General features: G+C 35.7%; 3 protein-coding genes across 3 annotated transcripts; all 3 read left to right on the top strand.

Moving 5' to 3' along the window:
* LOC104905147 (uncharacterized) lies at nucleotides 1-681 on the top strand. Its single transcript, XM_010693597.3, has one exon. The coding sequence runs from the start codon at nucleotides 1-3 to the stop codon at nucleotides 679-681; it is 681 nt and encodes a 226-aa protein (XP_010691899.3).
* Nucleotides 682-2,587: 1,906 nt separating this feature from the next.
* LOC104905099 (protein TIFY 6B) lies at nucleotides 2,588-10,747 on the top strand. The gene is made up of 9 exons (XM_057395953.1): nucleotides 2,588-2,703; nucleotides 3,041-3,176; nucleotides 3,356-3,552; nucleotides 3,825-3,915; nucleotides 4,004-4,454; nucleotides 4,919-4,976; nucleotides 5,994-8,249; nucleotides 9,020-9,062; nucleotides 9,161-10,747. Exons 2-7 carry the CDS (start codon nucleotides 3,051-3,053, stop codon nucleotides 6,115-6,117), a joined length of 1,047 nt encoding a protein of 348 aa, XP_057251936.1. The 5' UTR covers nucleotides 2,588-2,703; nucleotides 3,041-3,050; the 3' UTR covers nucleotides 6,118-8,249; nucleotides 9,020-9,062; nucleotides 9,161-10,747.
* Nucleotides 10,748-10,892: 145 nt separating this feature from the next.
* Nucleotides 10,893-12,069, top strand: LOC109136230 (hypothetical protein). Its single transcript, XM_019252119.3, has 2 exons — nucleotides 10,893-11,417; nucleotides 11,499-12,069. Exons 1-2 carry the CDS (start codon nucleotides 11,252-11,254, stop codon nucleotides 11,816-11,818), a joined length of 486 nt encoding a protein of 161 aa, XP_019107664.1. The 5' UTR covers nucleotides 10,893-11,251; the 3' UTR covers nucleotides 11,819-12,069.
* The last annotated feature ends 38 nt before the right edge of the window (nucleotides 12,070-12,107 follow it).

The following is a 12,107-nucleotide window of genomic DNA, read 5'->3' as shown; positions in this document are numbered from 1 at the left end:
ATGATTTTTTTTACTATTCTTGCTGATGAGTCTGCGGATATATCTGATAAAGAACAATTGGCTCTATGTCTGCGACATGTTAATAAAAGAGGTGAGGTTATGGAGCGATTTCTCGGTGTCGTACATGTTGCCAATACCACATCTTTGACACTGAAAGAGGCAATTGAGTCACTTCTAATGGAGCATTCTCTCAATTTTTCTAGAGTTCGAGGCCAAGGTTACGACGGTGCTAGTAATATGCAAGGTGCAATTAATGGCCTTAAGACTTTAATTCTAAATGAATCTCCATCTGCACATTGTGTTCATTGTTTTGCTCACCAACTTCAATTGACACTTGTTGCCGTCGCAAAGAAAAATGCTGATTGTGGGTGGCTCTTTGTTGATGTGCTTGCACCTTTATTGAATTTTGTAGGTGGTTCACCTAAACGGAAAGAATTTCTTCGAAAAAAACAAGCTGAACGTGTGGTGGCAGCATTATCTTTAGGTGAAATTGAATCTGGAACTGGCTTAAATCAAGAGCTTAGTCTGAGTAGACCTGGTGATACTCGTTGGGGTTCTCATTTTAAAACAATTTTGAATGTGCTTAATTTATACCCAACAATTCTTGAGTCACTTGATGCCATTGGAGATGTTTCTGATATGTTGACCGGAATCGAGCTGAGTCACTTACACACTTGTTGATGTCATTTGATTTTATTTTTGTGGCACATTTGATGAAGAGTATATTTGGGATTACAAATGAGTTGAACCTAGCTTTACAAAGAAGTGATCAAGATATAGTGAACGCAATGAAAATGGTTGACGTGACTAAGATCAATTTGCAGAACTTGAGAAATGATGGATGGATATTCACATGAGCAAAGTCACTTTGTTTGCGATTAAATATGGCATTGAGACTCCTGATATGGAGGAAAAGTATGTTCTCCCTGGCAGAAGGAAGTTTCGTGGAAATAGATCACAAGTGGCAAATCTTCATCATTTCGAGTTGAAGTTTTTCTAAGTGTCATTGATCTACAGTTACAAGAACTTGAAAATAGGTTCAATGAGGTAAGCAAAGAATTACTTGTTTGTATGTCTTCTTTCAATCCCGCGAACCAGTTTTCCGCATTTGACATAGCAAAGTTGACACGACTAGCAGAATTTTATCCTACTGAATTTTCAACTGTTGAACTTTCTTTTATGGAAGATTCACTTCAAAATTTCATTGTTGACATTCGAAGTGATGGGAGATTTTCAATGTTGAAAACCTTATCGAGCTTTCCATGAAACTTGTTGATACAGGAAAACATGAAACACATTCAAGAGTATATCTGCTTCTAAAGTTAGTGTTACTTCTTCCCGTGGCGACAGCAAGTGTCGAAAGGGTATTTTCAGGAATGAACACAATAAAAAGTAAATTGCGTAGTACTATGGGAGATCAATTACTCAATGATTGTTTGGTTACTTACATAGAGAAAGACTTAATTCTGAAAGTAAGACTCGATGATATTGTAGCTCAATTCCAAAATATGAAGACTCGACGAGAACAATTGTAATAGTTTACATAGAAAAATAATTATATTATGATTTAAATAAAAACAATTTTTTATGGGCAATTTATGTATTATGAATCTTTTTGAATTTTTGCACAATATTAGGTTGATTATTTTGGTGCCCTACCATTATTGAAATCCTGGATCCGCCCCTGCATGTGCTGATTCCAAAAGTCATCACTTCAAAAAATGTATCTTGTGTGAGGCGCTCCAATTTGATTTGGGACAAGTTTCGACCTCCAGGCATTTTGAGTTTCAGTCTCGTGAGACAAAACTTTGGAAACCCAGGATCAAAAGTCACTAAAGGACGTGACTTCTTCATTACTTCAATCAGCATAATCCTAGGATGATTTTTCTGTTCAAGGATATTGGGATTTATCGTCTCGCAGATATTGGCGTCTACTAAATGCGATGCGACAATCTATTTTTGGAGATTGTTTGGGTTTTGTTTCTCAACAACTTCCCTATTATGTCGGGTCTTCTTCAAGCCGATATTCAACCCAACCCCACTTACCATCGTTCAAGATATGTTTAAGTACGACTGGATATGTAATAGTTGATTCTTATTTCGTAGAAAACGTAAGAGCAAATAAAGCTCCTTTAGTTTAATTGGGATTAGTTAAAATGATTAGTAGCGTTGTAGGGATCAATCATAGTTAGGTTAATTTCGGTGAATTTTTCCAATAAAAAATAAGAGTTTATGTTGGTAAACATAGTTAAGACTTAAAGCTACAAACCTGTGAGCTATTGAATAGTTGATCTCGAATTCTCGATTCATCCAAGCCTGTGCATCACGTGGAGCATTGTAATGATCAGCCATTGTATCATATTAAATTGATTTGATGAACATATTTTAAGGGGAATAAATTTAAAAAATTAGACTTTGTGCATTTACAGCTCAGTCACCACCCATTCAACTCTATGATATGGTCGCCATCAGATTAAAATAAACTCTGATATAGTCAGTACATCAAACTTCTAGTTAAGTATGATTCTTTTTATAAAAAATAATCGTACACTTTACAAGATCATGGTGATTATTATACTCCTAATTTGTTCATTAAACAACAACAACAATGGTTATAAAATGAACTAATAGCACATAGTTTTGAGTGCATTGGGACGCATAATAGTAGGATGCATGGTTGTATAATGTACTATTTATATCATGGTTAGTGCTCCTTTAATTGTATAATATTGATTGAATTATTTATTCCCCATTTATGAAATTTTTAATATTTATAACAATATTATAATTATTTTTATAGAAATATTGTATTCCCCAAAAATTTGACTTTTTAAAAAAAAATTGGAGGGGGCATCCATGGATCTAGTGCTATGGGTAGACATATTATATGCCATCTTTGTTTCTTGTTAGCCTCAACTTACTATTATTTAACATCACAATTTAATTAAACACATCAAAGTAGAAAAAAAAGTTGTTAATCAAGGATAATCAACTACATACTCTTGTGTTTAATCTTCATCAACTAATCTTTGTTTTGCAGCAAAGTAAAAATGAAAAGATCTAACTTGCAATGGTCTTTTCCAAACAATACTACTTCAGCTTCTCAATTTCTTTCTTTTAAGTCTATTCAAGATCAAGGAGGAAGTCATAACAAATACCCTCTTACCTTTTCACAGGTTTGTTTGATTATCAACTTAGTTGTAGTTTTTTCACCATTTGCAATAGTTTTTTTTGATCTAAGTCGAAGCCATTTTCGAGCTTCATTACCATAAAAACAACTGTTTCTGTGCTAATATATAAAGATTTTGATCCTAAGGATGAATTAATGTTGTTATTCATGATGTAAAACTTGCAGAGAATATTGGGTTTGGATACTCAAAGAGGAAGTCAATATACTAGTCATCAATGGCAACCTACAGATGTAATTTCAGCTATTCCACTGTCTGAAATCAGAAGCTCTCCTGCTGCAAATCAGATTATTCCTGCTACAATTAGTCCTGCCATAGCAGCTTCGCCTCCGAATGGTCCTGTTGTTGGCTCTACTGATCTCAAGTATGGGTTACCTAGTTACAGTTTTTTTTTTGTTCCTGTAGAAAGTTGGGTGCCTAATAATGTTGTTTGTGGGAAGTTTGCAAATCAAGCGCCATGTTTCGAAATAAAAACCATATAATATGCAGTCGAAATGCTTGAATATCCCGTCTATAATTAGTAAATACTTAATATACAATCAAATTTGAAATGAGTTTTTACTTATATATTATGGGGATTAACAAGGTAGACTTTGGAAACGAATGCTTAATACTAATGTTGAGTTTTCTTTGTAGGAGTTCTTCAGGTATCTCCACTGGTCCCTGTCAATTAACCATATTTTACAATGGAGCAGTTTGTGTCTATGATAATGTGTCTCCTGAGAAGGTATCATCACCGATAATTTTCTGTCTATTTTCATCAGTTTCTTTATTTTATCCTCTCTGTGAGACTGACAATATTGGTCATTGATTAGGCTCAAGCCATAATGTTATTAGCTGGATATAGTGAATCAAATAATGCCACTGCCTCATCAACTGCTGCAGTTCCTTCGCCGATACCAAACGTGCAGCCAGCAGTGGTGAAGCGGCCGCAGGCTATAGAAACTGCTGTTCTAAACCAGTCTGCAGGATTCTCAAACTCAGTTTCCTTGGTCATGCCTGTTACTGCTGCATCAACTGCTGCACAAGTGTCTCTCCCACACGTGCAGCCAGCTTCGGTGCTGAAGCCGCAGGCAATAGAAACTACTGTTCTTAATCAGTATGCAGGATTCTCAAGCTCTGTTTCTATGGTGAAGCCTGTTGTTTCACTGTCTACAGTTGAAGCCAATCCAATCAAATCAGTTGCCATTCCTGCACTCGTTAAATGCCCTGAACCTCCTAAATCAGATGCCGTTGCTGCAGCTGGTAGTGCACAAAATACATCAGGTAAATTTTCAAAAACACGTCTGTCGTTTGATTCTTTATCCTGGTATTGTGGCCTATCTTTCATTTTTTCAGCCTCTTGAAACCTTACAACCCATTCAAAAACGATATAGAAAGCGGTAATGGTAATAAATTCTAGTGTAATACTGTAAGAGAAGTCTCATGACTCATATCAATGTCCGTGGTAATACTTGTTCCCCTCCAAATATCTCTATTCTGCATAAAATTTCACTACTATCCATTAGATCAATTTGTAAGGCAGTATTAAGTGGTATTAATAATTTATGAAGAAAAGCACATGTTTTGAGATGGAGTTTCTTACAATATTACACTAGAGTTTGTTGCTGCAGCTGCATATAAATCGCGCAATCAAAGATTTATATCAGTATCATCCTTACTTAGAGCTTCACTTTCTACATATTTTCATGAATTAGTCCTGAAAATTTACCTTGTATTATCTATTGCAGCTGTACCTCAAGCTCGCAAAGCATCTCTTGCCAGATTCTTAGAAAAACGAAAGGAAAGGTAAGCATCATATGATTGTTATGGATTTTGTGTCAAGTAGTTTTCTGTGCTAAGTTCATTCTTTTTCTGAAACAAGTTATGAACTTAGATATGCCCCAATTGACCTTTACTTAATGGTCTGCAGTAGAATACATGGCTAGTCCAGTGGTCTGCATCAGCTTTTACTTGCAGCGTTTCCGTTCCCAACTTTAACTCATCTGAATCTTTTTATGTTTCATAATCTTCAATGGTACCTGACTTCAATAGAACTAATAGCGTCAATATATGCTTTATCACTTGAAAGTGATATAATCGAAATTACTCCCTAGTTCCAGTTATAGTAGTCGTATTAGGCCCTGTTCGTTTCAGCACAATTTCGTTGTAGTCCAGTTAGTTTCTTCTCACAGTATTCGTTCAGTTCACTAAGCTCAATTTAGCTAGATTCCTCTCATAATTTCAAGTTTAGTTTGATTCATTCAGTTCACTTCAGTTATATTAGATTCAGTTCAGGCCCAAAAGAGTTGAGCTTTAGTAAATCTCAAAAAGTTGACAACTTGCCATGTCAGTGGATTTTCTAAAAGATGACCCAAGTAAGGTTTAGCAATGAGGAGAGTATATGAATAATCCAACTATTACAAAGCCTTTTCAGTAAAATTGCATCATATCTTTAATTATGAGGGGTTAAAACTATACAACAATCAATTTAAAATATACGAGTATGATTCAAGAGAATCATGTGGGGACCCAATGGTTGGAGCTTCCTCCTCCCAACCTCATGGTCGGGAGTTTGATTCTCATCAACCCCATTTGGGGTGTTTGTTGTGGATTTATGCTTCTGGGTATATATCCCCAGTTTCCAGTCTCTGGAAGTTTCCTTATGGGTTGGAATCCCTTTAGCTCATGAGGGTTGAGCCTGCTTGGGCCAGTTAATTACCGAATCAAGAAAAAAAAAAATACGAGTATGATTCAAGATCTATAAAATGTTTTTGCTGCATTCCTGCTACATACGCTTACAAAATGACATGTCTGTTTTATCAGGGTAACTGCTGCATCTCCTTATGTTGCCAGTAAGAATGGTTCCCAGTGCAGCAATATTGGGCCTGGTGGATCAACACTTTCGGGGAATTTGAGCCCCTCAAGTCTCCTACCAGCTACCAATTAGAGATTTTGTCTGGCCACAGAACTTGTGAAAATGTAATGTTATCAAGATTTAAGATAATCATATTCACTCAAGTTAAAAAATGATAGACTATTCCCTTCAAAAAAAAAAAGATAGACTATATATATATTTTATTTTTTGACTTGAAATTAATCACGATTACAAATGTTTGTATTGTTTTCAATTCATTATTATTGAGGGTAAAATGTTGAGAAATGATACTACTCTTATAAGTTCAGTTAAAATGTAACGGTTTCGCTATATATATTTTTGTAGCCTCTAGATCGATAATGATCATGGTCAAATTCAATATTATTAGGATTATCGCTAGTCTAAAATTTTAAATTAATGCACATCAGGTCCAAATATGTGTCAAAAAGAACGGTCAGTTTTGATATAAGGGACCAGGCTTAAATTATGGGTGAGATTTATTTTGCTCAAATCTAAAAACTTAGGAGTTAGGCCGGTTTAAGTTTTTCGAGTCTAAGGTCTTGATATTAAAAGGTACCATTGAATTGCTTTTGGGGAGACATAACCTTGGAGTGAGTTCTTGTTTCTTATTAAAGATGAGATATTGGTTGTTGTATAACTCACATGAGCATCTTTCAATCAATCAATGTAAGAATGCAAGTGGATTTTTTGGTTTCTGCTCGGATTTCTTCGTGTTTCAAGTTATGAAAGTATGAAATTTGAATGATATTGAGGTGAGTCTGAAAAATCTAATAAAGATTAAAGTTTATAAAAAAACCGATATGCCATATACAAAGTTTGAAAGAAGTTATATGTTGATTTTGGTGGCCCATATTCCTCTTTGGCCCAAATCATATACCGTCCATTTATGTCTAAAGCTAACTACCTATATGGTAGTAAGTTTCACTTGTTCAAGAATTATCTAGTAAATTCATGATATGAAGAAAATAAGGAGGTGATGCATGCTAGGATGCTACGTGGCTTTTACTAGATGAATTCTAGAGCATTCTAATACCTTCTTGTTCCTAAACTAACCAACATTGTACACCTATAAATAGAGGTGTTGTACTTCATTTGGGCATCATAAAAAAAAACAACCCAAAATCATCAACCAACCTCCATAAACTACATAAAAGCCATCCACATTCTCATATATACACAATATCCTACTCCATTCTTCACTCTAATTTTCTCCTTTGTGAGTTTTAATTAACAATTGTGAGAGTTGTAATTTCATCTTTACCTTATTAATTTGGGGTATTTGTACTCTCATAATTTTATATAGTGGATTTTGGTGCTCGTCGTCCGTGGATTTTTTTTTACCTCTATTTGAGGATTTTTCCCACATTAAATTTTGTGTTCCTTATTGCTTTTCTTGCATTATTTTCTTATTAATTTCTCTATCTTATTACGTTTTTGCTATGCTCTTATACCTAACAAGTGGTATCAGAGCTAACGGTTCAATATGTCGACTGTCACTAAGTTCGTCATCGAGAAATTTGATGGCAAGATAAGCATTAGTATCTGGAGGATCCAGATGAAGGCCATTCTTACCCAGATTGGATTAAAAAAGGCTTTAGAAGGAAAATCTAAAAAGCCGACAACGATGACTGACGAGCATTGGGAAGAGATGGATGAGAAAGCAATGTTGCTGATCCAATTATGTTTAGCCAAGGAGGTGTTATGCGAGGTCATCCATGAAGAGACTACAACCGGGTTATGGTCAAAGTTGGAGTCTCTCGATATGACCAAGAGCCTCACAAATAAACTCTGTTGTAGGATTAAAATCAACGGCTATAAATGTGACATGTGGCCCTATCATAGCCCTACAGGTGGCACTCTTTTGCTGTTGTAAAGTACATGGATCACTGAAAATGGTTTTCCCTATTTTCCATTGTTTGGTTTGGGCTGGAAAATTGGGCTGTAAAATAAGAGTGTAAAATAGTTTTCCATCATAACGAAAACATTTTCCCCCAAAATTGGGAGGAAAACGTTTTCCTTTCTCTCGACATATGACTTTCTCTCTCATCTATACTCAGCTCCCTCTCATATATACTCACTACTCAGCTCTCCCTCTCATCTACACTTTCTCTCTCATCAAACTGGTAAATCTCACGCCATTTTGAAGCAGATTCTCTCAATATGGCTTCGTTTCGTCGAATTTGGTACATATTTGTTCTAATCTCTGTTTTCCTCTTATAAATTTCGGTGTTTAGGATTTTTTAGGGTTCGAATTTGTTACATATCTTTTTTCTGCAATATTTGATTATTTTTAGGGTTTGTTTGCTGAAATATTTGATTGTTTTTATGGTTCTTTTTGCACGAAATCCGATTATTTGATTTAGTTTAGGTTAATAAGTCCAATTATTTCTAGGGTTTTGATTATTTGATATAGTTTAATTTTCAGGTGAGATTTTAGTGAAATTCGATCAGTGGTTTAGGGAGATCCGTTGTGTACTGGAGTTTTAGAGGTTTTTATGACATTGTATAAGCTTTAATTGACCAGTTTGAATTTGATAATGAATAGCATGTTAGTTGATTTTTGTTGTTTTTGATGTGTAAGTTTTTGAGCCGCAGATTACTTATTTTCGTGTTTTGTTTTTATGTTTCTTTTCGTTGTCTGATTTGTCTTTTCATTTTGATGATGTTTTGATATTGTTGTCAAATTTGAAGGGTTGTGTTACTGTTGTGTTCATTTATTAGCTGATATTTTTAACCATTATGAGTGTTGTTGTTGGGCTACTTTCCTACTTTGGTTTGTGACTACGATTGGTGCTGGTTTGATATGGTATCTGAAACTGTTGTGCTAGTTGTTTTTTTTTATTGTAATCATTTATAAGTTCAGATTTTCATTTTTATGTAGGGTAAGTTTCCAATGCAAGCTCTATTATATTGTTTGTCTTCATGTTAACTTTTCTTTCTGGTTTGTCTTAAGTTAGGAAACTATAATGGAGTCAAACGATGTTCAAAAGTCTCAGGTAATAATCTGTTTTGCTCATTAATAATTTGTTATATGTTCTCTGTATTCAATAACTAATTTCCTTGATTTTCTTTTTGATTTTTCAAATATTTGTAGATAATCCGTAAAGGCATGATCATTGGTGTTGTTGCTGCCATTATTGCATCTGTCCTTGCTTTTTTGAAAGCAAATAAATCTAGGACTAGAAGATCTAAAATAATTAGGCAACCTTATGTTAATAGAGATAGCTTGAGGGAGGCTAATATCGATAGTGTTTTATATTGTGGTGATAGTCATTGTCATGGGCAGATTCGTATGAGACCTAGTGCTTTTTATAGCTTATGTAATATTTTAGTTGAAAAGGGACTTTTGTCGGAAAGCAAGCACATGAGCGTCAAGGAATAAGTATTACTTTTTCTATACGTGTTGGGTCATAATGTGAGATTTCGGGATGTTGGGGAAGATTTTTTCGATCTACATGGACTATACATTGCTACTTCCATATTGTGCTCCAAGCAATCCTTCGATTGTACCCATATGTCGTGAAACCACCAGGAACTGACTTGCAACCAGACATTCAGAACAATTCTAGATTTTTTCCTTGGTTTGAAGACTTCCACTAGTAGAAAAAGGACGATTTGCGTCCCCTCATTTGCGTCGCACAGAGACGGAAACGACGCACAGTTAGGATTTGCGTCGCATGTGGGAAGCTGTGCGACGCAAATCACAAAAATCTCTCCAGCAGGTGTGCGGTATATGCGTCGCACCCTCCTGACATGTGACGCAAATTAACAATGTGCGTCGCATGTGAGGAGAGTGCGACGCATATAATTAGACCAATGTGCGTCGCACCTACGAAGCATACGACGCACATTACTAATGTGCGTCGCACCTACGGAGCATGCGACGCACATGACTTCTAAATGTTAAGTTATAAACTAGCGCTTAACATTTCTCAAACCCTTATTTCTATTTCTAAACCAGCGACTCCCTCTTTCTCTCTCATTTCGTCCCTCTCAACCAGCGCCTCCCTCTCAAACCCTAAAATTTCTCTCTCTCAAACCCTCTCTTAACCGCCGCTCCTTCTCTCACGCACATCACGGTGGTCAAAAACCTTAACCCATTCATCTGCTTCACGCCGCTCCTTCTCTCACGCACATCACGGTGGTCAAAAACTTTAACCCTTCGTCTGCTGCTATTGTTGCTGTTGTCAAATTTCTAAAACGCGCCGCTCTTCTCTCACGCACATCACGGTGGTCAAAAACTCTCTTTCTCTCTCCTCGTCGCCGCTATTGTTGTTGTTGTGTTCTATCGGTGTTGTTCGTCGTTATTTTGTTGTTGTTCGTTGCTGTTTATCATTCGAAACTCAAGAACAACGAAGGGAAATTGAAGAAGAAAAAATCCTTGCTGTTGTTCGTTGCTGTTTAACCTTCGACGAAATTATTCATTGGTAATTGTTGCTAATTATAGATATTTAGGGTTTTCCAGAATTTTTTTTGTTGTATTTGAAAAGTTTTTGAGAGATTTGTTTGTTGTTTTAGAGAATTTGTAATTCTTATTATTTTTTTTTGGGATGAGGTGCAGATCTAAACCTTCCTTTAATCTATTCTGTTTTGGATTTGTAGATCTACATGTTTAGTTGTTTTTGTCAATTTCACTACTTTTGTTTTGTTATGATGATATAAAATACAATGATTAAAATTATTCGTATTGTTCATTTTTTGGTACAGGGATGGATATTTTTGCGTTTATTGTTGTAATTGTTAGTATTTTGGAAATCTGATTTTTAAAAAAATTCTACCACCAGTAGGCGTTTAAACTACAGGTTCATAAAATTAATTTTTTTAAAAAAAATTAATTTTTTAAAAAAAAATTACAATTTGCGTCGCACGTAGCCCTAGGTGCGACGCAAATCAATCATCTGCGTCGCACCAGAGGCAATGTGCGACGCACATTAAGCTATGTGTTGGGCTGGTAAGATCCACTTGCGTCGTACCGTATAAAGGTGTGACGCAAATAGTTGAACCATTTGCGTCGTTTTCGCATACGACGCAGATTTATTCTGAGTCATTTGCGTCGAGGGCTTTGGCGTCGCACCATAGTCCGACGCAAATAGGCGCCTCACATCCGACGCAAATTGCCTTTTCTGTACTAGTGTTCATAGGAGCTATAGATGGGACCCATATACGTGCATCTGTTCCTCTTGATATGCAAGAGAGATTTCGGGGAAGAAAGGATAAGACAACACAAAATGTTCTAGCAGCTGTTGATTTTGATCTAAAGTTCACATATGTCCTTGCTGGTTGGGAGGGTTTCACTCACGATTCAAGGATTTTGGGTGATGCACTTAAAAAGGGGTTTAACGTTCCCGAAGGTAAAATATTTTCTTATTGACAGTAATGATCTAAAGTTCACTTGAATTGAATAAAATATTAATGATAATTTACGGATGTAGGGAAATATTATCTTGCCGACGCTGGGTATGAGGATCGTAAAGGTTTTGTGCCTCCATTTAGACGTGTTCGTTACCACTTGAAAGAATATGCCAACAACCCTCCTGAGAATGAACGAGAATTATTGAATCTACGACATTCTTCACTCAGAATGTGTATAGAGAGGGCGTTTGGAGTTTTGAAAAAGAGATTTCGTGTCTTGGATGCAGAGCCATTTTGGTCATATGAAACCCAAGTAAATGCGGTTCTGGCTTGTTGTGTAATACATAACTACCTTAGAGGGTTGATCCAAATGATAAAATTACAAGAGAGGCGGACTTAGAGATTGCATCACAAGATACAAGAAGATCACTTTCTAGGAAGGAAGTGCCTGAAGAAACCAAAGAGTGTATGAAAAAGCGTGATGCCATAGCATTGGCTATGTGGAATGCATACAAAAAGCGTCGAACTAATTAAAATTGTAATTTTTTATTTCTTAATTTGGTGAAGTTGTATTAGTACTGATTTTGCTCGTTCTTATTATTATAAAAGGCAACATGAGTATTGCTTAATTTAGTGAATTTGTGAATAACATTTCTCTGTTCGTGTCTACTTTGTTCTCCCTATTGCAA

Source organism: Beta vulgaris, chromosome 1 (assembly GCF_026745355.1).
Source record: "Beta vulgaris subsp. vulgaris cultivar EL10 chromosome 1, EL10.2, whole genome shotgun sequence".
NCBI lineage: Eukaryota > Viridiplantae > Streptophyta > Magnoliopsida > Caryophyllales > Amaranthaceae > Beta > Beta vulgaris.
The sequence above is the reverse complement of the archived record's forward strand: the minus strand, read 5'-3'. Positions and strand labels throughout refer to the sequence as shown.

Excerpts from the sequence above, each read along its gene's own strand:
- LOC104905147 (XM_010693597.3), top strand. The coding sequence starts at position 1 with ATGATTTTTTTTACTATTCTTGCTGATGAGTCTGCGGATATATCTGAT.
- LOC104905099 (XM_057395953.1), top strand. The coding sequence starts at position 3,051 with ATGAAAAGATCTAACTTGCAATGGTCTTTTCCAAACAATACTACTTCA. Across the intron at positions 3,177-3,355 it reads ACCCTCTTACCTTTTCACAG|AGAATATTGGGTTTGGATAC; the intron begins GTTTGTTTGATT and ends TAAAACTTGCAG. Across the intron at positions 3,553-3,824 it reads GTTGGCTCTACTGATCTCAA|GAGTTCTTCAGGTATCTCCA; the intron begins GTATGGGTTACC and ends TTTTCTTTGTAG.
- LOC109136230 (XM_019252119.3), top strand. The coding sequence starts at position 11,252 with ATGCAAGAGAGATTTCGGGGAAGAAAGGATAAGACAACACAAAATGTT. Across the intron at positions 11,418-11,498 it reads GGGGTTTAACGTTCCCGAAG|GGAAATATTATCTTGCCGAC; the intron begins GTAAAATATTTT and ends TTACGGATGTAG.